The 25,567-nt window shown below is 34.9% G+C and overlaps 2 protein-coding genes and 1 long non-coding RNA gene across 5 annotated transcripts; 1 reads left to right on the forward strand and 2 right to left on the reverse strand.

Annotated features, from left to right (window-relative positions):
* Positions 1–9,013: 9,013 nt before the first annotated feature.
* On the reverse strand, positions 9,014–11,949 carry LOC112755702 (mitochondrial metalloendopeptidase OMA1). Its single transcript, XM_025803965.2, has 4 exons — positions 11,689–11,949; positions 10,331–11,411; positions 10,066–10,214; positions 9,014–9,529 (listed from the first exon to the last, which is right to left on the reverse strand). Exons 2-4 carry the CDS (start codon positions 11,267–11,269, stop codon positions 9,277–9,279), a joined length of 1,341 nt encoding a protein of 446 aa, XP_025659750.1. The 5' UTR covers positions 11,270–11,411; positions 11,689–11,949; the 3' UTR covers positions 9,014–9,276.
* Positions 11,950–18,366: 6,417 nt separating this feature from the next.
* LOC112755703 (uncharacterized) lies at positions 18,367–19,963 on the reverse strand. The gene is made up of 2 exons (XR_003179067.3): positions 19,720–19,963; positions 18,367–19,583 (listed from the first exon to the last, which is right to left on the reverse strand). It is a non-coding gene; the product is annotated as an uncharacterized lncRNA (long non-coding RNA).
* A 778-nt stretch (positions 19,964–20,741) lies between these two features.
* Positions 20,742–25,284, forward strand: LOC112755704 (uncharacterized). 3 transcript variants are annotated; one of them, XM_025803968.3, is made up of 6 exons: positions 20,796–20,998; positions 21,213–21,330; positions 23,356–23,617; positions 23,973–24,060; positions 24,891–24,957; positions 25,083–25,284. In XM_025803968.3, the coding sequence occupies exons 3-6, from the start codon at positions 23,404–23,406 to the stop codon at positions 25,134–25,136; spliced, it is 423 nt and encodes a 140-aa protein (XP_025659753.1). In that variant the 5' UTR covers positions 20,796–20,998; positions 21,213–21,330; positions 23,356–23,403; the 3' UTR covers positions 25,137–25,284. The 3 variants fall into 3 exon arrangements, with proteins under 3 accessions (XP_072053748.1, XP_025659753.1, XP_025659751.1); XM_025803966.3 differs by having other exon boundaries at positions 20,799–20,998; positions 23,361–23,617; XM_072197647.1 differs by having other exon boundaries at positions 20,742–21,330; positions 23,361–23,617.
* The last annotated feature ends 283 nt before the right edge of the window (positions 25,285–25,567 follow it).

Raw genomic sequence — 25,567 nt, forward strand, 5'->3', positions numbered from 1 at the left:
TGGGAATCCCTTTGTAAGTTGGGTTAGCACTTTACAGTTTGTAATAAAGTTGATTATAGTGAAATTCCATCATTGTTGTGATGGAGACTGGATGTAGGCTGCACTGCACTTAGCAGCTGAACCAGGATATATCTGGGTGTAATCTTTCTTCTCTCCAACTCCATTTCTGTTTACTACTGCACAGGAGCAAAAACTAAAATGTCTCGTGCCAAGTGACAAGACAAAACAAAAAGTCTCGTGGTTAGGGACGAGATAAAAGAAAAAGTCTCATGTCTAGAGATGAGCCAGAACAGAAAAGTCTCCTCTGAGTTCAGCAAGTGTTAGCAACATAAAAAGGGGCTAAGATTCAACCCCCTTCTCTTAGCCACTGAAACCATCAACTTTAATCCGAGAACTAAGAGATCTAAACGCCGATTCAAATTCCAAGAAAGATGGTGTTGCAATGATGAAATAAGGCAGATTGTTAGAGAAGTTTGGCACGAACAGATTGATGGTTCAGCCATGTATATCCTAGCTCAAAAAATAAAGCGTTGTTGGCATAAGATTGTCAGATAGCATCAAGAACACAGATCTAATTCGAAGGTGGAGATTGATTTACTACAGTCTGAATTAGAGGAACTTCATTTAACAAGAATTTATGGAGGTGACATCATTTCAGAAATAGAAGACAAATTTGAAAAAGCATTGCAAAATGAGGAATCTTATTGGAAATATAAGTCTAGAGTCAAATGGCTCAAATCCGCTGATCAGAATATAGCTTTCTTCCATCAGAAATTTAGAAATTGAACCCGAAGGAATAGAATTTGGCAACTAACTGGCAGTGATGGTGAAGTGGCTACTTCAAATGCTGGTATTGCTTCTATGGCTGAATCTTATTTCAAGGACATCTTTTCCTCCACTTTTTATGAGAACCCTGAACCTCTGTTTACTGATTTTGAACCTAAGGTTACAGCTCACATGAACCGTAGGCTTCAAAGACTAGTGACTATGGAGGAAGTGAAACGTGCAACATTTAGCATTCATCCTCAAAGTGCTCCAGGAGATGATGGTATGACAACAAAATTTTTTCAAAGCTTCTGGAACATACTTAGTGGTGTTGTGTTTTGAGCAGTTAAGAGCTTCTTTTCAGGGGGCATAATTTTGAAGAGTTTTAACCACACTCAGATCTGCCTTATTCCCAAGATTTATGATGCTAAAGATATGACTCAAGTAAGACCAATAAGCCTATCTTCAGTCTTTTACAAGATTATCTCCAAAGTATTTTTACATAGACTTTAGGGTATGATGAATAGACTAATTAGCCTTATGCAGAGTGCTTTTATTAAAGGCAGATTAATCTCTGATAATATCCTAATTGCTCACGAGTGTATGCATTACTTGAAGAATAAAAAAAGGGGACTCGAAAATGAAATGGCACTAAAATTATATATGAGTAAGGCATATGATAGGGTGGAATGGTACTTTCTTTGGTTTATATTGGAGAAGTTTGGTTTTGACTCCCGGTGGATCATGTAGATTCGAGAATTAGTGACAATTGTTTCTTATTCTGTTATTGTGAAAGGATAACCTTATGGTTTCTTCAAACCAAATAGTGGTATTCGACAAGGAGATCCTCTATCTCCCTATCTTTTTCTTTTCTGTGCAGAATGTCTCTCCTTCTTGCTACACAAGGCAGAACAAAACAGACTAATTCAGGGTCTTCAGATACATAGGCGATGTCCCAAGGTCAACCACCTCCTCTTTGCTGATGATTCCATCTTATTCTGTAAGGCTAATCCTGAAGCATGTTCAAATATCCTGCATTTATTGAATTCTTATGAAAGCATCAGTGGTCAGAGGGTAAATCTTAATAAATCTGCTGTATTCTTTAGCCACAACACTCCCTCCACTACTCGTACACTACTGGCTAACTCTATGAATATTAATCATATTGGGGCTCAGAATAAATACCTTAGTTTGCCTTCTACAGTCTCTAAATCGAAAAAAGCTTCTTTTAGTATGATCAAAGAAAAGGTTCGGAAAAGAATCCAAGGATGGAAGCGCAATCTTCTATCATCAGGTGGTAGACACATATTGCTTAAGGCAGTAGGAGAAGCTATTTCTATTTATACATTGTCTTGCTTCAAGTTGCATGATGGTTTAATTTCAGAAATTCACTCTCTACTTTCTCAGTTCTGGTGGGGACAAAAATGTTCTGAAAGGCAGATGGCTTGGATTAGCTAGGACACTATGACTCACCAACGAAAAGAAGGAGGCCTTGGATTTAAAGATCTCAGAATCCAAAATCTAGCGCTTTTAGGCAAACAGTTTTGGCGACTCGTAACACAGCCTAGTTCCTTATTATCCAAAATCCTAAGAGGTAAATACTTTAGCAATGGTAATGCTATAACGGCAGAAATTGGAGTCTTACCTTCTTGGGGATGAAGGAGCATACTGGAAGGCCAAAAGATTGTTGAAAAAGGTCTTAATTGGGCTGTGGGTACTAGAGAGAATATCCGAATCTTTGAGGATCCTTGGCTGCCTCCTCCGTATCCTTTAATGATTTCTGACATGCCAAATAGATAGGCTATTTCTGAGTTGGTTCCAAGAGTTAAAGATCTAATTACTGAAGATAGGAATTGGAATCAGAATCTCATTCAAGAATTATTTCTCCAAGACGTTGCAAATAGAATTTTGTCAGTTAAAATTCAGCAGAGAAGGGACAAATTGCAATGGGATTTGAACAAATCCAAGCAATATGATATAGCTTCAGGTTACAGAATTGGCTATTTATTTTACCATCCATCTCTGGAACTTTTCCCTAATTATATGCATCAGAAAAAGTCATGGATTGATCTATGGAAGTTGAACTTGTCTCACAAAATTAAGCTATTTATCTGGAAAGCTCTCCATGGCCGGCTTCCGGTGCTTGCTCAGATTCATCACCGCATCCCATCTATATCACCAATATGCCGCTGCTGTCATGAAGCAACAGAAACAGTCACTCATTGTTTGATCGATTGCTCTAGAATTAAAGATGTATGGTCTCAGATTTATCTTCGTGATTGTCTTCCCCCTCAGAGTCCTAACGACTTTTGGACATGGTGGATTGCATCAACAGAGATGCTTAACCCGTTGAAGAATGCTGACCGTAATCCTCAATTGCTTGCCATCATTTGCTGGAACTGCTGGAAAGCTTGCAACCAGTTGATTTTTGAAGGTTCTACTTTAATGCCGTCTGCCATTCTAGCAAGCTCTGTCAAGTTGCTCCGTAAAATCCAAAGAACTCTCAGTTTAGGTCGTCATATCCATGAGGCAAGCTCTTAGTTTCATTCAATTTGATTTATCATTCTTTCTTCTTTAAGAATTTTCTTCATTTTTTGACCACGCACCGTTGGATGAATACCTTTAGTGTAGTGTTTTTGGAAAATTCCCACCTTTTATTATGCTGTCCTGCTTTTGGACAAAAAAATATATTAGTTGTATGTTTATAAAATATAACCTACTATCTTTAAAAAAAAACAAATTGTATGTTAATATATTAGTTGTGCTGTGCTAGGGCTAGTTGTGCTCTGCTATGACTATTCTTTGGAGAATCCTAGTTTGTGAACACACATTCATTTTTATGCCACATTGATTTATTAGTGAGGCATAATTCTGCTGCATCTCAACTGGGGATTGCGGGAGAGATCCTATTTGTTTCTCTTCAATTGAGGATTCCATTAATCTACATCACAATAAGAAAATTGCGGAAGAGTTTCACTTTGTTCTTCATCACAAAAAGACATCTTATTTAACCAATAAATGGCAGCAGAAGAAGTAAGGCAAACATAAAATCCAGATTTGTTAGGAGAAGAGGAAGAGGAGATAGTATACATGGAAGAGCAAGATGTACGTAAAGGAATTGAAAATTGCTCAAGAAGTCTAATAGGAAGACTCATGGCGGATAGAGGCTTTAGTGGGGGCATAATGGAGGCAGTGCAATCTGGAACCATTCCGATGGCTTTTGAGTCAATGCTTATGGTGACAATGTGTTTCAGGTCTTTTTCGAACGCGAATCTGACGCCATAAAGATAGAAAAGGTATCCTCTTGTGAATTAAAATTTTATTACTATTTATCACATACAACAACACCGTTATGGATGAAGATGAAGTAGAAGGACCAATTTCTACCTAAAAAATAGAACTAATAAGAGAACAAATAAAGAATTAATTACCTAAACAATTGTAGTCTTAGCATAGTTGTCAGAACCGAACCGGTGATCAAACCGGTCAGGTTACTGGATCACTGGGTCACTGGTTCAACCGGTGGGTCACTGGTTCAACCGATTAACCCGGTCCCACATAAGTAAAACGTATAAAATAGCTAAAAACTTAAAAATTAACAGTTTAAAAACATATCTCCAATAACATTTTAATAAACATTAAGTCTCAAATCCTAAAAATAAGTAGTAATACGAAAATAAACATAATGTGAATGTGGTAACATGGCCGAGGATTCATGAAGAAGAAGATGGGGTCCAAACACTTCAAGCCTGCCGCTGTGGTCCCATAGAACATGCTGACATGAGCATTCATAGCCACAGAAACTATTTCATCAGCAACACAGCAAACAATGAGCTAAATCTTAATAGGTATGGCTCCCTACAAGTTATTCCTTCTGGACATACTACCAAGTCACCTGTTTTCCACACACCAAATCACAATCTTGTTTTCTATCCCTTGTGAGTCTAACAGTCCTAATTGGAGCTATGAACTCTGACACCTTACTCAAGCTATATGTGACTGCAATCAAAGGCTTAGCCAAACAAGTGCTTAAGAAAACAGGATCAAGGAGTGTCCTATGTGTGCAAACATATATAACACTAATCTCCAAGAATAATGCACAACAACAATCCACTAACTACTAAGAATAATATACAACAGCAACCAACATATATAACACTATAACAGATAATCAACAATCAATAATCTAACAACAATGGATAATCAACAAACTGGACAAAAATAAAAAATAAATCAACAAACAAGAGAGATCAAACAGAAAAACATGTGGAAGTATTCATGTTCTCATCTGCCAACATACAGAAATTAAACAGAAATCAAACATATGTGATTATGTGAACAATCAACAATCTCAAACAGAAACCAACATACATAATCAATCTACAATAATCAATTAATTCTAACTACCAGTACTAAATTATTGAAAATTTAATATCCTGAATAACTTCAAAAAATTAAAAATACATACCTGGGCTGGACCTAGAGGGATGGAGGGATGAGCACTCGAGCAAAGAAGAGGGAGGTCGAAGGTGACGACTGACGACTGACGAGCAGAAGGTAGTAGGCGACGAGGCGACGACTTGAATCTTCGATGGACCGTGGACGTGCTTCTTGGAGGTGGTGAGTGGTGCACTGGTGTGGCTGTGTGGTTGCGGTGGTGAGTGCCGCGTTGCCTGAGGCTGAACAGGTCTTCGATCCGCGCTGGCGACGAGGTGGCTGAAACTGAAGCAGACTCTCTAGTCTCTATCTCTCAGGCCTCAGCTCTCATGGAGTCATGGTGGTCTCTCATGGCCAAAAGGGTTGGGAAGGGAAACAGGGAATGGAGTGAACACGATGGGGCTAGGGTTCCATTTCAGCAATCAGCAGCTTTAGTTTTTTTTTTAATAAGAAACGACGTCGTTTCAAGCGAAGGATTTAAAAAAAAAAAGAGTTCGAACCGGTCCGGCTTAAATGAAACCCGCCGGTTCGCCGGTTCTGATCAAATCCGGCCGATTCAATCCTGTTCGATTCTTTGTTCGGTTCGAAAGCTTACCCAAACCGATTATGGCACCGGTTCGTCGGTTTTTTGGTCCGACCGGCCGGTTCGGTCCGGTTCTGACAACACTAAGTCTTAGTGATTAGGTTATAGAAAATCTAATATTCAATATTGAAAAGTATTTGTTATCATCGTTGTTTTAATATCCATTTTTTGAATTATTTATCCAAACGCTACAACTTTAAAATAAGTACTTCTATAACTAAAAATCCAAACACAAAATAACCTATTTATAAGCTGCTATTAATAAAAGTCCTTATACTTTTAAGCTCTTTTGGAATTTCCAAAAGAGCTTATTTAAGTTGTTTACCCAAACTAAGCCATAAAACATGAAAGCAGAAACTGCTCTAAATTTATTGAAGTTGCTGCAAGGAATCAAGGGGTAAAGGAGGCTTGGAGCTCAGAGTTGAGAGCCACTTAAATAGGATGGAGACTTAAAGACCAAAAAAAACTCAAACCAAAAGAACACCAAACGGGAATCAAATCAGCACAAGCCCTCTATGAAAACAACATCTGTAAACCTCCTAAAATTTTTTTCAAACCTTGCAGTTAATGAGACAAATAAAGCCCTACTAAATCACTAAAACCAATTAACCCTGGTCCATATTGAACCTCGTCCTGACCACCACACATTTCAATATACTAAGTGTTCCGTGCATATGTAGTCGAGGTATGGTAACTTCTTCTGCTGCCGATCGAATTCGGGTGGGAGAGTTACACGTAGAGCTGGCAATTCATACCCTATCCGCGGGTACCCAACCCGGTCCAACCCGTTCGGGTAGGGTAGAATACCCTACCCGCTGCGGGTAGGGTAGGGTACGGTTCGGGTATGCCTGCGGGTATGGTAGGGTACGGGTTAGGGTGTACCCTACCCTACCCGCACCTCAAATATAACACATATTTTATAAAAATTAGGTATATAGTGAAGAAAGTGAGAGTTAAACCCACAACCTCTCTTATGTAATGACTTACAATAAGTGAACAACTACTAAACTAGTTAGTTAATTTAGTAATTTAGAGCATTAGTTAGTTATTTTTTATGTTATTAATATGTATAAAATTTGAAATGATTGAAATTTATATTTACTTTGAAAAAATTTGATATTTCTGCGGGTATGGTAGGGTAGGGTAGGGTAGGGTTTAGAACTTTAGGGTGCGGGTAGGGTTAGGGTTGAGAGATTCTCAACCCACGGGTAGGGTAGGGTAGAGTTTTAATAGAATTTTCAACCCGCGGGTTGGGTTGCCAGCCCTAGTTACACGTCGGCTGAATTGAAACACTGCGGCGGGAGCACTTGTAAAAAGCACTCCGACGCTCAAGTAAGAATATAAGTTATGAGAAGTGATGATAATAAATCAGAGTGAGTTATATGACCTGTTTTACTCCGAGGTTACCTATCTGCTTATATAGGCGTTTTAGGTTGTTCGGTTATAGCCTATCTCGGGATCCTCCGTTTTTGCCGGAAGTTATCCTTAATGTTTACGTTTGACTTGTCAATGACGTTGTCGAGTTTTACATAGCTCGTCCGGATCTTGTGGGTTAGTTATTGTTTGATCCTGTCTTGTGCCGAGATATTCGTTTGTGAAGACTGCCGAGATGTAAGTTTGTGAAGATTGCCGAGGTATACGTTATGTATCATTAAGCAACATCAAAACTTAAACCAAAATACAGAACCAGACCTCTCACACAACCACCAACACATCCTACCTCCCACCAATACCCATAGCCCACAGTATCACACTAATTATGCCTTACCTGAACCAATTCCAGCAGTGAAAGAAGACCATGGCGGAATGCAAATTGTCTCAAATGTTGAACTCGCAATAGGCGGTAGCAATAATATGACAAGAGGAAGCAGAAAAAGGCTAAAACTAAAACATCCAGCAAGAAACGAAGAAGCAAGAGAGAGACTATTTGTTGGAATCGGTGGTAAAAGAAGTTCAGAACAAAGGAAGATAATAAATAATAAATAAATAATATATATATATGTTATTTTTATGTTTTATTTCTACTAATAATTATTATTCATATATATCATATTATTTTATTTTTTGTTATTTAAAAAAATTTGTTTAATAATATTTTTAGAATAAATATGTTTAAAAGGGTAAAAAAAGAGGTTTATCAGAGTAAAAAAGAGTTTTACTAACTTTTTCTTATGTAGAAATAAATTTTTCTAATATATTTTTTATTTTATAAATATATTGTAAATGTGCAAATCGGATTCAAGCATAAAGAATATAGATATTAGATTCGATCATAAAAAATGCAAATATTTAATGCAAATCAGATCGACCATACCAGATTTGATAAGCAAATTTTTTTAATAGAAAATAACATAATAATTAAATTGATACAAGGTTTTAAAGGATAAGGATATTGACTTACAATATACTATTTTCAAAGATTCTTAAAATATTTTGGATATAAATAAGACAGATAATAAAATTTAGTGCGATTGAGTGGTTAGTTCATTAATCTTCCTTTCTACATGTAATACTCTATTGGCCAATGATAAATTCTTAAGGATATGTAAGGAGTTCTAATTGTATATATAACAATCTGTTAATTTTTAAAATAAGTAAATATTGAAAAAAAATTATTTTGAAAACAAAGAAATTATATGGAAATTAACTATTTTTTCTTATTGAAAAATTATATAAAAAGAATACTTAGAAAGGTGGTTTAGCTTCATGATTTATTATATTTTTCATCATAAAATAAAGAATACTGATATATCATTCAAAGAAATGTGCTAACTATCTCAACAAAATATATGGCATTTAACATTCTTTTTCTGTTTGTCATCCACCTCCTTTGTCAACATCGATACCATCATCACCTATTGAGGCTGAACCCATAAGCATCCTTCCTCCTCTTTTTTTAACCGGTTGTGAAAGTCTTGTCTCCTAATCCTTTATCCTGCCCCCAGTTTCATATAATCCTTTGTAAGCATGATAATATCAACCTTGCATGCATAGTCATAAACTTGAGGTTCAATTGACTGAACAGCTTTTCACTCTATCAAAGCAGCACTACCATTTCCCCATCTCTCAACAGTGTAATATCAAAAGCCTTTTCACTCTATCAAAGCAGCACTACCTTTCTTCCCAAATAGAGAAAACTTCCCTAATACATTGACGAATACTTTTTTAACCTTTTATATGAGCATAGTAGCATGTATACACTTGATTTGGTTGTTGCAATAACATGTATTGAACACATGAAAAAAATAGTCACTTTTTACCTTAGAAATACTTTTGAGATGTTACAACAGATGATCTAATCAATACTTTTCTTTGAAACGCTGTACAATTAACACTTCACATAGCAAACATCTATCTATGAAACCAAATTGTTGAAAAAATTCAGCATACAGAAAATCGCCTAACTTTTCTTTTGGCTAAAACAGAATTCCTTTCAGTTTCATCTACAGGTTCTTTATTGATTCTGGTGTGCCAATACAAGTTATGCTAGTCTAAAGAAATCCTTCAATACTTCTTCCAGACCTAGCATTCTTGTATATGGTGAATGCTTCTTCCATTATTTTGGCCTGGGAGAGCAACTCTGCTCTCTTTCTTCCAGATGGATGAGTAGAGAGATAGTCCCTGAGTGCGGAGTCACCACCGGTGACTTTTCCCAACTTCTCATACACTGTGGGTGCTACCCGTGGATCATATCCGGCGGAAGCAATTAAGAGCAGGCCAATGTAATCGGCTTCCATTTCCATCCTGAAAACAGGATTTAGTTATAAAAAATTGAAGGAAGAAAAAGTGTCCACTTTAACAAAATATCTACCACGAGGAACAAGTACAAGCAGCATGTACATGATTATTCAAGTATAATACGAAATTTAAAACAACATTGACATGCTGATAGATGGGCACGCAATAATATCTCAAGGAAACTACAATTGAGGATGAATGAGAAAAGACATGTCAAAATTTGATTACTGTATCACAACACCACAGTTTCAAATGAATTATTAAATCCCATCTCACTCAAATTTTATTCAGAAAATATATTAACTATCATTCACTTAATTGAAATTATGGTAAATGAAATGGAGTTCTTATTTGCTTGGAACAATCAAAATCTTCTATGAACTAATATGTTATCTGGAATAAAGCACTAAAGCAATCCACAACAGCATTCTACACTATTTTGACAGTCATGACAAACATGATGTTAAGTAAAATGCAACAAGTGTAATCAAAGAACCACCCGCTGAAATTGACTTATTAGAAAGACATGAATGAAGTTATACCGTCGAGAGAATGGTAGCCTCAAGAAAAGAGAAGACATTGTGTTGACGATATCGGGGGTGACAAATTGATAAAGAATCAACTGCAGGATAGCAAACCACAAGTTCTTCGTCATACCTTCAGCGCTGTGTCGGGCCACAGCATGGCCAACCTAATTAAGAAGTAAAAACAGACAATAAGCATAGATATCTTTCAGACAAGTTAATAAAAGAACTCCTACAAATCTTAAACTGAAAAAAGAATTAGTTAAAGAAAGCACAATTATACCTCATGTCCAATTATAGTGGCAATCTCAGCATCACTTTTAAAATGCTCTAACAATCCGGTGAATACAACAATCTTACCACCAGGTAGGCAAAAGGCATTGACAACCTCCTCATTGACAACAAGCACCTCCCAATTCAATCCATCGAGATGCGAGGTAGCTGGCCCTTTCTCGTGGCCTTTCTTTCTACTTTGTTGAACCCAACTGTCATCAAGGATTTCATCTTCTTTGGGCCAACCACTTTCTGCCTTGCCATCAGCACTAGCATCAGTCAACGATTTCAAAGTCTCCTCAGTATGCCCTTCAAACCCTGTGACATGTGCTGATGCATAACCAACATCACTCCAAATTTGTTCCTTGCTCAACCCTCTCTGCAAGGCATCAATGATTTCCTTTGATATCATCCTTATCCTCACACTCTGAGGGTGTATAGGAGGCAAGATCTTTCCCTTGAAACTCGCCTTCAGTTTCTCAAATTCAGCCTCCCCAAGTTGCCTCTCCATGGCTTTAGATAACAAAATCCAGTGGGTTCTCTTGGTATATGGAATTGTTTCTAAATTCCCAAAATACATAGTTATCAATATCCCTGACCCAACCACCACAACAATGAATACATGTCTAGGATTCTCAAACCACTTCCTTGGCCCTCTAGGCCTGAAATGATGCACATTGTAGGGATCCACATAATAGAACCTCCTACCCCCAACATTAAACCGGTTGTGCAAGTTCCTATTAAATCCACCACCCCATGTGACTACCCTAGTAGGAATTGAAGAAAAAGACTTGAACCCATTGGCATTCGACACCTTAGAACCCGAATCCAAATACCTAGATTGGAATATCCTCGAACCACGTTGGAAATTTTTATTTTGGGGAAGAACCTTTGAAGCCAAGGTCCGAAAACAATCAAGAGCAACCTTTCCCTTTCTATAAGAACCCATGATAAATTCACAGGGATTACAAAAAGGCCTATAAATGGAAAACTTCAGAATTTATGTAGGTGAAATGAATTAAAGAGAAAAACTAAAAGAACATGAATGAAGTAGTAGAAAAGGCTTCGAATGACGATTATTACAAACAACCCTGCAACAGAGAGAGAAATGAAGGCCGAGTTAGATAAGAGCATGAAACATTAAGCTACTTAACTCGATTTTTATTAATCCCCGTCAAAATCAAAATCTAATTTTTAAAGTTCAATTGTAAAGAAGATAGAATCTTTACAACTAGCCTGGCATGAACTCAATGAATCATGCAACACAAGCAGAGAAGAAGGTAGGTTGCTATATATAACATGGAATCAGCAATGAATAAATAAATTGAATAATGATAATCAAACCAATAGAAATGAAGAGCAACTCACCAAAGGAGAGGGTTAAGGTTCGAAGGCGAAGAGGGAGACGCAAACAATCGAAAAGAAGAGAGCATCTGAGAATGAGAGAGAAGAGAAAGAAATAGGGACCGAGAAAGAACGAGAAGAAACGGAAAGGAATGGGGGACGGGATTAGCGTGATTATTGAGACATAACCCAATTCCCGTTCACTGTACTAAAATATTTTCCGAATAAATAATCACTCTACCAAATCAATTTGATTATTGTGCCAAAACTTTGATCAAGTAAATCACCGTTTATTTTCCGTGCACCAAAGATTATTAAAAATTATTAAAATTTATTATTTTTAGTTATTATTTTATTATTAATTTTTAGTTTAATTTTTTTAGTTTAATAATCCAATAATATACTTTATCTCATATATTTAAATATTGATGATTGACTAATAACCAAAATTAATAAAATTTTGATGATCTTTTAATAAAAAATAATAATATTTGAAAAAAAACAAAATATAATACTTTTATCTAGGGGTGTACATGGGTCGGGTCACACCAGATTTGGCTTAACTCAGATCTGACTCGAAATATAGACCGGTCCTAATTTTTAGACCCTAACCCGATTCTAGACCCGATAAAACCTACGCACCTTCGGGCCGGATGAAAATCGGGTGAAAACCGGGTCTTTAGCATGTAATAATTATCTAATCTCCAACTATTATTTCACAATTCACATAGTAAAATTCACTTAAAAAAATATAACAAGAATCAACCATTCTCTAAAATTAAAGCATAACCATAATCAATACTAATATTGTCTAATAACACCAAATATTTAAATCAATACAAATAATACAATATTATGCATTAGTCTAAAGTCTTATGCATTTAAACATAAAATATTAACTTATAATCTTATAATGACTAATAACACAAAATATTATGGTTTACAATATTTAAATTCCACATAACAATAACTATCATCCATCATTAATAACACAAAATATTAATTGTGTATGATGACGGGGCCACCGGGCCGAGTTCGGGCGGCCCGAGCTATGGCCCGGACCCGATCCGAAATAATGACCGGGTCTATTTTTAAGACTCTTACCCGACCCTAAACCCGATGAAATCACACTAAATTAACCCCTAAAATGTTCGAGACCGGACCGAGTCTTCGAGTCGGGCTGGGCCATGTATACCCCTACTTTTATCACCCAAAATTTGTTTTCTTTTTTTAAGAGGATGAGCACAGATCAAGTGGGCTCATCCCAATCTGGCCCAGATTATGAGTTCATTTTTGGTTATTTAACATTATATATACTACTTTGGACAAAAAAACGTTATATATAATTATATATTAGTATAATCTGTTGTTCACCAAAAATATATTAGTATAATCTACTCTTATTTATTGAGTTAATACTCAAATTGGCCCCTGAAATTTGACCCCAACTTAATTTAGCCCTCAAGATTTCAATTGACTCTAATTGTACCCGAAAATTTTGCCTCGAGCCTCAATTTGGCCCTTCCGGCGTTTTTCGTCACCGGAGAGCTGACTTGGCAATTTTGGTAGACACCTGGCACCCTAGCAGTTAGATGACGTGGCAAAATATTTGAAGGATTCATTTTAACCCCTAAAAATTTCAAATAAAACCTAGAAGTTCCAATTTTTCCAAATCGAAGAGTGTCTCCAAGAGGTGAGAAGAATGTTGCGAAGCAGCAGCCAAAGCTCAGGTAGCTCTAGTAGAGCTCGTTCGCATGGTGGCTGGGTGAAAAACACACATTGTGACAGAGGTGGGAAGGTTCCGCATTGGTGCAGTTGTGGGTTGCGTCCTATTCTTCGGTGGTCTGGGACGGACTCCAATCCAGAAAGACCATTCTATGGATGCTCTAACTATAATGTGAGTTGGTTGAATTATTGCAAGTTGATTGTGTGTCTTATTTCTCAAATGCTTGTTGATTTTGTAACTGTTTTTCCTCTCAATTTTTTTTTGGATTTTTTGTGTTGTAGACTACCGGTAAGAGATGGTGTGGCTTTTTTAAATGGGCAGATGTTGAAGAAGAAGAAGCCATAGTTGGAAGAAATGAAAGTTCAGTTAGTGAAGATCATTGAAAAATATCTCTGGGATGGAAAATTAGTGCAGTTGAAGCTGAAATTAGAATATTAAAAATGTGGAATATTATGTTGTCTGTGTTTGTTATTATTTTTGGAATTGTGATTGTAACTTGTGGATTAGGTGGGATGAAATATATGTAACTGTATATCAGTTATGTGAATGAAGCATTGTTATGTATTTAATGAGAAAATAGAAATGAAATTTTATGTTCTCTTTGCTAATGATATATCCTGTAAAAATTCTTTAAAACTGAGATTATATATGAAGCTGCTATAAGTCTGTATATGAAGACAAGATCAGGAGCTGGCTCTAATAACTATATATGTAGTATGCACTTCTATTAGTGAATAAATTTAAGTGTATAGTTCATTTGTAAAAAAAGATATAAATAGATGAGATGTTTTGACAAAAGAAAATCTAATAGAACCTTGTGTGGTTCTTGCACTTGACAGAAGACCCAAAAATAAGTAATTCATTAAGTAATTCATAGTCATTAATCATTGTCAATATCACAGCATTAGCAATAGCAGTATCTGTATCATACCTTAGATACCCTAGATAACATAGTTTCAAATATCCTAAACCAAAACAGATTACTCTACATAACATAGTAACAAAATATCAAAAGAGCATAATTTGATCAAATGCTCTCTACAAAATATGTTCTACACAACTTCCAGTCAATATTGCAAAGCGTTTTCTATTTTGTTGTTGGTGGTTTGAAGCCTGGGGTGGGAACAAATGTCATAAACTCTACCAAGCATGCAGCTATCCCAGAACTTGTTCCTTGCATTGGGTCCACATTGAAAGTTGTTTTTCTCTTAGATTGCAACTTGTGAGGCCTTGTCACCTGTTGTGGAGGTGGAGTTGGGTCTGATGGAGGGACCTAGTAAAATTGTGAACAGAAATAGTGACCAATACAACCCAATAAAAACCAATCAATATGTTATCAAATAGTATCAATCAGTTAGATCTACCCAACATTTACTCGTGTATTATAAACCAATATAAACCAGTTAACAGTTAATCAAATATTAGAAACCAAACACTACCTGTTCTTGATTTTCCGGCTATGAGTAAGTGGGTTGGGTGAGTACAAACTCTGAAGAATTTGCATCAGCAACAGCTTGACCTGGTGCTAATGGAGCATTTTCATTAATCTCAGCAGCTTGGGTGTTAGTAGTAGCAACGTTTGCTGGATCTGTACCCTCTCCAGAGTTAGAACCTTTTTCTTTTGCAACAACAGCCGCTGCTGCATTAACAAGGGCACTAGCAAGGTCATCAGCTTTCCTATGAGCGCAACTCCTCTTTGTATGCCCTCTCGTACCACAGTAAGTACATGTGAATTCTTTGTATTTCTTCTTCAGCTTGGTTTCAGTTTTTGACTTCTTAACACTAGATGACTCTTCATCAGCATCCTTCTGTCTTTTTTGGGTTATTGGCCCTGGTTTTCGCTTCATTTTAGGTGCATAAGACCTATTTTGTTCACTTCTCTCCCAAAGATCTTGTCCTGGTATTGGATTGAGAGAGTGCTTGTAGGTATCTCTATAAGCTTCCATGGTCAGCCAATGATGACAAAAATCCCCAGCATTTCGATTTATCTTGGAGATGGCTGCACATGCATGGACACACGGCATGCCTACAAGGACAGATGTTATGAAACAGTATCCAACAATCTATTTAAATAGAGACTAATCACCAGAGACATAAAACATAGTGAAACAAATAAGAACACTTAAATGAATACAAACCAGTCACTATCTAATCTAAACTATGTTTAATTAAATGAATACAAACCAGTCACTATCTAATCTAAACTATGTTTAAGCAATTATTGGCTACCTCAGTACCTGTTATTCTTTGGGTTAGGTGTGGTCCCTTCGACAACGTTTTCTACACCAGTGGCATTGGGTGTTAGCTCTCTCAATTCAGGTGCTTATTCCTCTACCATGGGTTGGGAAACTCCATGCTCATAGTATATGTGCATTGTTCCCCTATTGTTCTTTGCATAGAAGCACATCTCTACTAGCTCTTTGTCATGACTTAGTGCTCGCTGTCCACTCTTCATAGATCTACCAGGAACAAGCCACCAACACTCAACCATGTTATCATAACCTAGAACCTTGTAGTAGTCTCTCAGTGAAAATACTTCTAATACGTCCTCATCCAGCCCAGTCAATTCATCAGTGTGAATGTGTGATCATTGTCATAAACCAAACTGTCATTTGATTTGGTGACAAAATTGCCTCTATGATGTACACAATCGTTATACGTTCATCCATCTATAAATAAGATTCAGGAGACAATGATTAAAAACAACATTAACTTCAATAAATTGACAACAACACTAATTTCAATTTGTCTCATGCAATCCTTAATCATGAAACATGAAAGAATAAAGCAAGTAAAATCAACAAAATTTGAATATACTTACATATATAATTGTTCCCATTTAAAGGGAATATTAAAAGTGATCATAAGTGATTAATGGGAGAAACTATTCAAATTAAAACATTAAGAAGAAAAGTTAAAGATACGGTATAATCCCCATTTACTCAAACTTCTTCAAATATTTTTTACCAAAATAGCACATTCTTCCATTTAACAAATTGATATGCAAAGATTTGAAGTCAACTAACGTTAATGAAGCACCTTCTAGGATAAACACAAGATTCATCCATAGAATTCACACATGCATATATTCAACCCTATTATTAATATAATCTACAATCTTATCAATATAATATAAGTTGACAATGGTGTTCAACTGAGTTTAAGAATTGTCCTATATTAACAATTTATGTGTTCTGTTATATTAGATGAAAATATGTAAACAAGCTCATTTTTTAATGTGATAAGGATCCGTAGAAAACTATGCCAGGATAAGGGAAGAAAGGAATATCTAGAACAAGACGAACATAATGAAAAAAATTAGCATAAACTCTGTTAACGAAACAATAATCAAAAGTTAAATACACTACAATGACTGGCCAAAATACAAAATCCTCAGTTCATGATTATCACTTAAACATTCATAGTGGTCATTGATGCATATAATGTTCAGCACAGAAAATATTTTATTTTTACAAGAAATTATCCAATCAACAATTAAATTAAAATGGGATATGAAGGAGTATAATTGTTATTTTAAAATGGAATATGAAGAATCAAAGACTACTCAAACGGATAAAGAATTGAACGATTCAGTTGATCACAGTCACACACATGCAAAAAAATTAAATCCTAACATACAAAAATTCTATCATCATCAACAACAATAATCAACCACATTCTCCCAAAGTTTCACTGATCAAGTAGTGTGAAAAAAATGAAAAACAACACACAACCAACATTTTGATAAAAACAGAGCACGATAGTTGAGAGCATCGATTTTGTTACTAACCTATTTTTCAAAAGATGACTCCCAAGTAATTAATCTTCACAATGGGAGTAGAAAGAAGTAAGAAAAGCTTCAAAGCTCCATTACTGTGACATCCATGGTGCTTCTCTGACGGAAAGGAAAACGAGAGGAAGTGGAGGAAGAGAAATGGTCAACTGAGTCTCACCTTTGGAGTGGTTAGTGTTTGGATTTTCATTTAACCCCTTCTTAAGGGATACGGCGTCGTTTCTAACAATTTCGGCACCAACAGTAAAACGGCGTCGTTTTGAGACTGCCAGGTGTCATTTAAATTTGTCAGGTCAACTCTCTGGTGACGGAAAACGCCGAAAGAGCCAAATTGAGGTTCGAGGCAAAATTTCAGGGTACAATTAGAGTCAATTGAAACCTTGAGGGCTAAATTGAGTCGGGGAGTCAAATTTTAGGGGCCAATTTGAGTATTAACTCCTTATTTGTTATGTTGCTTATGTATAAAATTATAAAAGTCAAATTAGTTTAGATAAGATAGGAGTCATAGGACGTGGAGTCCGGTGATCTACTCGGATTCAGAGTGATTGGAACCTGGAAAGAGTATTTTGGAAGCTACTCAAATTTCCAAGAGAGACCGATGCTAATTCATTCTAGGGGTATAGTTATTAGAATCAAATTGTTCAAGAGTATTGAATTTAGAATTGGTAGATATAAAATAATTAAAAGGTTAAAATTAAAATTTAAAATATATATTATTGTTGACACTTTAACAATAATCAAATTTCAATTCAATTTCTAAAACAGTAGTGCTAGGGAATTAGTACATTTGGTAATTTATACTCATTAATTAACTATTATTAATACTTTTAATAGTGTAAAATTATATCTAATAGTATGGAATTATAATAAAAAGTGCTGGCTCTCCTAAGACATTCTCTTCCTAAAAATAACATATATAAAAAATAGACATTAAATGCAAAGGACATACCCAATTACCCATGGTTGTTTATGTATTCCTTCACTTAATTTGAAGCATATAAACTCAATTACCACTCAAAAGTTATTATGTAAACAAGTACAGACTTTGATATAACAAAATTAAGAATGATATTAACTAAATAATCAAAAGGCATGGTGATATAAACAAGCAAAGAGACTTTTTTTTTTACTGGAAAGGGAGGAAATTCATTCAACGGGAACCAAAAGGTCCAGCAACGCCAAATTGAGTACATGAATAGGAGCATCCTCCATCCACAAAGAATTTGGATTGGCAGGTGCTAATTGTGCTAATTCATGAGCAATTTTGTTTCCACCTCTCTTTACATGATTGAAACTAACTGATCTAAAATTACTTACTAGATCTAGAGCATTAACAATGAAAATTCCAAAACAAGAGTCCAAATTACCTCTTTTTTTTGAGAGCATTCACAACCTCTATATTGTCACTCTCTAATGTAATATTAGTAAAACAACACTCCATTGCTAATTTTATACCAACAAAGACTGCATAAGCCTCTGCCTCTCGGGGTTCAAGTGGGTACGGTATGACCCATGAAGCTGCTGCCATTATTTGGCCCCAATTGTCTCTAACTACCACTCCCACACCACCATTAAAATTTCTGAAGATTGCAGCGTCAATATTAACTTTCAGGAGTCAGGACAGAGTCTGGTGGGCACTCCCAATTTTGCATTGATGGACGCTGCTGCTCATTCCCTCTTGTCCTCGTTTCCTCTCTGATCTGGGTTTGCTAAAATTCCTCAAAGAGTGATCTAGCTTTTCCCAATCCTCAAACACCATGGAGTTTCTCGCCTTCCACAATTGATTCAGCATGGTACGGAACAAAACAAACACTCCTTAATACGCTTCTCTTCCATAGAATTATGATCCGCAAGTTTGTAGTGGTCACTTCCAAACTTAGAAATTCAATGTTTCTTCTCTTATGATATCCACATACATTCACACACAACTTACTTACTTGATAGATAAATAAACATCACAAAGTTTTCCTCATTTCATTATCTAATAAATCTAGATATTGCCAATCTTGACCCAATCATCTTCCTACTTATCACTATTGATAAGCTCAAAACAATGCGCATAGCTGCTGCCAAAGTAAGCAACACACCTGAATAATTTCCCCTTGAACAGCTTTGCAGAACAATATCAGAACAATCCTTTCCATCAAAACTACCATGAGAGTTATTCATCTTCATAACATATTATCTAATCACTATAACTAATCATCAATTTATCTAAACCAATTAGCATCAATTTATCCAAAACTACATTAAAACTGAAAATACTAAGCATAAAACATTAATAGATATTAAAGAATAACTGAAAAAAAAAAAATCACCTACAGAAGCAGAAGTAGAAGTCGATTCAGAGGTGGAGCAGCTTCAGAGTTCGGAGCTTCAGCACAGCCACACCTAAATCAACTTCATCATTACAATTACAGCAAAATGACAAATTAATTAATTAGGTAAGAAGAATGTAAGAAGCTGTGAAGGATAGAGTGTGAACCACGGAAGACAGGGCCAGGGGGAAAACAGGGGAATGCAGCCAAGGACTCACCACAGCGGCTTGGCGACGGAACCGGCGAGAAGGAGGCGACGAAGCAAGAAGACGACGATGTCCGAACCAGAGGCGGCGATTGCTGGTTGCTTCTGTTTCTTCTCGACTGATCCGGCGACGACGAGACCAAGGAGGGCGGCGATACACGAACTACGGGGGAACGCCAGCGATTGTGATTTGTGAATGAAGACCAAGAAACTGGAAAATTGGGAGACTCTGTTTTGGACACGAGAAACTGGATGTCAAATTTTAGTCCTTTTAAATTTTAATATTTTTTGGAGATACGGATAATTAAAATTTTTAGAAATAAAAAATAAAATTTTTGTAATATCTTTTTTTAGAAATATTTTTATTCAATTTATTAAATTTTAAATTTATTTTTTAATTTTTATATTTATCTAAAATCAAACATAATTTAATATATTTTACATTTCATACAATATAAAAATTTAAACCAATTTTAGTCTTTTAATTTTATTTTTCAGTCTTAGTCTTCTTTTTAAATACAGTTTTAAAATTTTGAGATTAAATAATCTTGTTTATATTTTTTATTTTAAATAAATTTGTCTAAATCTAGATTTTAAAAATCGGCCAAGTTATTGGATTTCTATAAAAATCGATCAGATTAAGACAGATTCTACTAAATTTAATGTAAGAGCGATTTAAAAAATTGTTCGACTCAAATAGATAATCGAATAACTGACCAAATAACTTAGTTAAATCAGTTAAATCAAGTTAAGTTTAATTATTATATCTGAACTGAGTTTAATTATTATATTAAGAGACCTTCTATTTTTTTATTGTTTTTTTAATTTTATTTAATCACCAAAATTATTAAAAAAAATTGAAAAGATTACAATGGTAAATTTTAATAACTTATTTAATACTTCTTTCTTAAAAAATTATAAATATTTAACGACACTGAATGTTATTTGGATGTGTTTAAGCACATCTTGACATTTGCTTAAGCAACTCAGTGAAATAACCACTCTATTTTGGAAAAAAAAAAATATTTGTTTTATTTTTTTGTTTATTTATTTTATTTATTAAAAATCCGCTACCCGGAGGCGCCAACCGACCCGAACTCTCCCAGTCTCGCTCTCTCTTTCTCAGCTCTTTTTTTTATTATTTTCATCCAATCATCCCAAACCAAACCCCATTTCTTTCTCCAAAATCAGCATAATACGATTGACAAAAAATCGATTGCGCTGCTATTTCCAACCAAAAAGGATTAAATTTTTGTCCCCAGATTTGAAAAATAAAAAATGTCATCTTTCAGGTTTCCGTTACAATAATTTTCTGAAACCAAAACATGCCAATATTTTTATTTATACATTGGAGAACCAAACAATTCGAATATTTCATTGCTTTTTGTCCCCCCACTCCACCTCCATTTCTTTTCTTTATTAAAGTCCAGGAAATTCTCTGCTTTTTATTTATTTATTTATATTTTTATGTTTAATTTTTTTTTATTATTGTTATTGTGATTGCAGGGTATTAAATTCTCTTCGGCGATTCAGAATTTTAGCTGGAAAATCTCTTCTTTGACTTGTAAATGCAATTCTGTAGATACTTTCCACCTTGGTTTTGTCAAATTCTTGCGTATATGGGGTGAGTTCTATGCTCTTTTTTTCTGCTTCTATTTGTTTGGTAGATGGAAAAAACAAAAACCTCGATTTCCATTTGAATCTCGCATATACCGTTCTTGTTAATCTGAACTGAAATGCTTTTTCTTTTCTAATTTAATATAGAATTGTTATTTATTAGTATAGTTTCAGTCCTTTTAGCTATCTGTGCAAGTGAATAATCAGCCAAGTGAGTTTTTGAATTTTTGTGTTTAGGGTTTAGGGTAGGAAAGATCCAAAATCAGTAGTTATCTTAGTTGATGTGATGCTGTAGTTCTGGAATTTCAAGAGACTACAATCTATTAATTTGAAAGTTTTATTATTTTTCATATCAAATACCTTTCTAGGCAAGTTAAGGTCGTAATATTTTTTCTATAGTTTTGTTGTGTTTTTCTAATCATGTTTGGGAATCTTTGCTTGTACTTGCTTTGTTTCCAAGCAAGCATAATAAATAAGATGTAGTGAACAGGGTTAACCCTTGATAAGGCTTTATTGTTTGTCATTCTTTCATTGGATTCTTTGGAAGTTTTCCATTAAGATATATAGATAGATTTTGCTTCCTCTATAGGGTTTTATAGGGAGGTATGTATTCTAGATGTTGCTTTTTAGCACATTTTGGTGTATGCTCTGGGAAGAAACCGTGCTGGTCATTTTTACTGTTTTGTTGTGCCTGTTTTCGCGTTCTCTTGCTTTCTTCTATGGAAAAGTTAAAGCTCAAATGCAAGGGGGTTTTCTGTGTAAGTGAGAGTCGATTATATGCTAATTTTGATTTCAGGAAATTTATTGTTAAGGTAAATGGTGGATTTCTTTTTTCTTTTTAATTAATATGAGAAGAGTAGAAGGATTTAAGTGTCAAGAAACTTGAATAGTTCAGGTCCCTTAGGCTTGGTTTATCTCATTTATAATAGATTTAATTGATTTGTGTTTCGGTGTTTAAATTCAAGGTTTGGTAATTGGGTAATAAAAATTCGAATAAGTGGAGATTATGTTGTAAGTTTTGGGATACTTTACTGCATAACTTTCTATTACAAATACTTCTTATATGTGTATATCAATTACAACAATTGGATTTGTTAGATTTTTGTTGTATATGTTTATAAATTCCAGTGGTAATCTATGCACAAAATGATTTGTGCACGCGTGTTTAACTTTAGTTTCTTTTTTGCCATGGCATTATTCAACACTAATCAAAGTATGTACTGTTTAACCTTTAATGCATGGTTATAATCAAACAGATAATCTTCTGTAACTGAAATATGGATTGAATTGACTGATTCAAACAAATAAATTTTTTAATACCAATAGTTTGTATTTTTTTCAAACAAACTATAGTAGGCGAGTTGCATTTTCAAGAAGAATATTGAAGTTCCTAGTTCAAAACCTTAAAGAGAATAATTGTTAAGGAGGTCTCTTAGTTTTAATGGTGCATTTTAGAGGTTGTTCTCATAATAATGCATGTGGTATTAGCCTAGTCAATTGATTAATATCAAGAACGTTTAATTACTCTGTTGATTCCTATAGTTTTACTAAATTTTTAATTAGGTCCTTACAGTTTAATGATTGGCTCTCTATATTAGATAAAAGTTTTTAAATAGATCCTCTACTCTTTTAGAAAAAGCAATCTTAGAATATTCCACAATTCATCCTACATCAAACACGAAAAGAATATTCTAAGAATATTTCATTTTTTTTTTAACAAAAAACAGTTAGCAAGGACCTCATTGAAAATTTTTATCTAGTATAAGGATTCAACAAACTTACAAACAGACTAGGCAATTACATTTCTCTTTATTTTAGTTTCTGCTTAAGGGATACCTTTTCTGTGGATCTATTCGGAAGTGCTGCAAATATAGTGAAGCTATCATGCCAGGTTGTGTTATTCAATTTGAGTTGTAACTGGTACCTGCATTGCTGTATCATTAACATCATGTTCTAATTCAACACCGAAAAAACTAAGTATAGTTATTAGTTGGTGTTAATCATACTTTTGGTTGAATCTGCTTTGTAACAGAGCAGAGGTTGCCTTGGATGCTTCACAAAACCTTCAGTAACTATTCCAATGGATGAGCCATCTAAAGGACTAAGAACTCAAGGTCAAACAGTAAATAAAGACAACAGAACAGAAGATATCTGGAGCAGCAGCACTTTTGAAATGGATAATAGTGCTGCACAGTCCCAGAGAAGCATCTCATCGATCGTAATGTCAAATAATCCTTCTGATCCTCAAAGTAGTACCGGGAGTGAAATTGGTCCGGCTGAATTTGTCAACCATGGCAAGTTTTCATCTGTTGCTTCATTTGACAGTATTAACTATTAAACTTTTATCAAAGTATGCATATATTCTATTGGTACCCACTTTCTCTGTGAGAGCCTCATTTGAATTATCATACTGTCATGAGCGGCTATCATTTGCTTCATATTCCCCTTTTGAAAAAGACATTGAAAAACATAGTTTTTCCCATCTTTGTGTAGGAGTAAAAATTCTTGCTTCTATGTATGTAGTTCTTTATTTTTGTTTCATATGTTTTCCGATGTCTTATTTATATATTTTTTTATTTTTTCTAAACATATTCTTGCATATCAACCATACTAGTTATTTTTAATGACAAAGAAGTTTCACCTGTGCAGGTCTTCTTCTCTGGCATCAGATAAGACAGCAATGGGTTGGGAATAAAATCTCCGAGAGTCAGAAGGAAGTTCGAGAACCGAGAATAAGGTATATCTATATATTAGCTTCCTTAAGTGAGGAGTTAGTATTGGGCTGTAATATCAAACATCTTACAAAGGAAATGGTAGCATTCCCTATTTCCCTTTCATCCATATTCAAAGGGAGTTATGTTTGGTATCTTTGACTACTTGCTTCAAAGTATAATCTGCTAGTTTACATAAACTAGTGATCATTGTCCTCTTTGGGAACTAGTTTATGAATCCGTTTTTAAAAAATTTCATGGAAGAAGCACCCATCCATGCTGACAAGATTATTATTTTGTTGGGTATGCTTTAGCTGATAGCCATCTTTTTACCAAATGTCTCCTATCTATATGGTTGAAGTCTTAATTTAAGAGAATGCCCTTTGTATTTGTCAATATTTGTCAATTTAAAAGGGTTAAATTAATTTGTTTTGCTCTGTAAAATTGTGTTTTGTTCTTGTATTTGTGTTTCTGTTGGTCAAGGAAAATTAAAATGTCTGGCTTTGGTCCTTGCCTTTAGGTTCTCTTTGTTAAATGTTGGTGTGCTAGACGGATATCCAATTCTAGCATGCCGCATCTGGTTTGCCATGTCAGCATCTAACAGAGACAAACTAACTGCAAGGACCAAAACCGAAGATTCCTAATTTTTCTGAACTAAGACCAAAACAAAAATATTACAGAAAGTAAAATAGAAAAATCACAAATTTTGCAAGGACAAAAATTTGACTGTTGATCTCATGCATAAGCACTCTTGATATATGAAGAGACTGGTAAACAGACAGAAAGTTAGCATTCACTCCACGGTTACTCCTTTGAAGTTTATGTCAATCTCTAATTCTGAGTTTATTTTCCACAGTTCGAACGCCACCTACGACAACCTTCTCGGAAACAACAAACACTTTCCTCAACCAATCCCTCTGAGAGTAAGCACCTGCTGCTTCATCTATTTACATTCTTCTCTTACAGTATTAATTCAAAGTAAAGTGACTGCTTAAAGAACAAGGTTTTCATTTTGTGTCATATCCTTAATTGATTATTTTGGTGTCAGGAAATGGTTGACTTTCTTGTTGATATTTGGGAGCAAGAGGGTCTATATGACTGACCAAGGATCTTTTTTTTTAAAACAAGAGAATTGTTGTGAATGGTGTAACTGTTTGCAAGCTATTGTTACTCCCTTTATGAGGCTTCTATTCTAAATGAATTAGATTAAATTAATTTATAATGTCCATTGATTAAATTCCTACTGCAAATTATCTGGTTTCTCTTTTCTTGTAAATTTTTTCGAGCTTGAAATGACGATGATAGCATAGCAACGGTGCCAAGCAAAACCTGACTAGGTGAATATTTAGAAAGACAAATCATCGCCGAGTCATTGTATTTGTGTATTCACTTGTCGTATATTTAGAAGACGACGTGTATTTTTCCTGAGTACTCAAAAGTCAAATTACACAGTTTTGTCACTTGTGTATTTACGTAGTCACACATGTATACATTTATTATATTTAATATTTTTTAATTATTTTAGTAGTAATT

The sequence above is a fragment of the Arachis hypogaea genome, chromosome 6 (genome assembly GCF_003086295.3).
Source record: "Arachis hypogaea cultivar Tifrunner chromosome 6, arahy.Tifrunner.gnm2.J5K5, whole genome shotgun sequence".
In the NCBI taxonomy this organism is placed as follows: domain Eukaryota; kingdom Viridiplantae; phylum Streptophyta; class Magnoliopsida; order Fabales; family Fabaceae; genus Arachis; species Arachis hypogaea.

What these genes read in the sequence shown, in the direction of transcription:
- LOC112755702 (XM_025803965.2), bottom strand. Translation starts at nt 11,269, where the DNA reads ATGGGTTCTTATAGAAAGGGAAAGGTTGCTCTTGATTGTTTTCGGACC. An exon ending in CCACTATAATTGGACATGAG is followed by an intron (nt 10,215 to 10,330) that starts GTATAATTGTGC and finishes CTTCTTAATTAG; the next exon opens with GTTGGCCATGCTGTGGCCCG. An exon ending in AGGCTACCATTCTCTCGACG is followed by an intron (nt 9,530 to 10,065) that starts GTATAACTTCAT and finishes TCCTGTTTTCAG; the next exon opens with GATGGAAATGGAAGCCGATT.
- LOC112755704 (XM_072197647.1), top strand. Translation starts at nt 21,275, where the DNA reads ATGCAATTCTGTAGATACTTTCCACCTTGGTTTTGTCAAATTCTTGCG. An exon ending in GTTCGAGAACCGAGAATAAG is followed by an intron (nt 24,061 to 24,890) that starts GTATATCTATAT and finishes TATTTTCCACAG; the next exon opens with TTCGAACGCCACCTACGACA. An exon ending in CTCAACCAATCCCTCTGAGA is followed by an intron (nt 24,958 to 25,082) that starts GTAAGCACCTGC and finishes TTTTGGTGTCAG; the next exon opens with GAAATGGTTGACTTTCTTGT.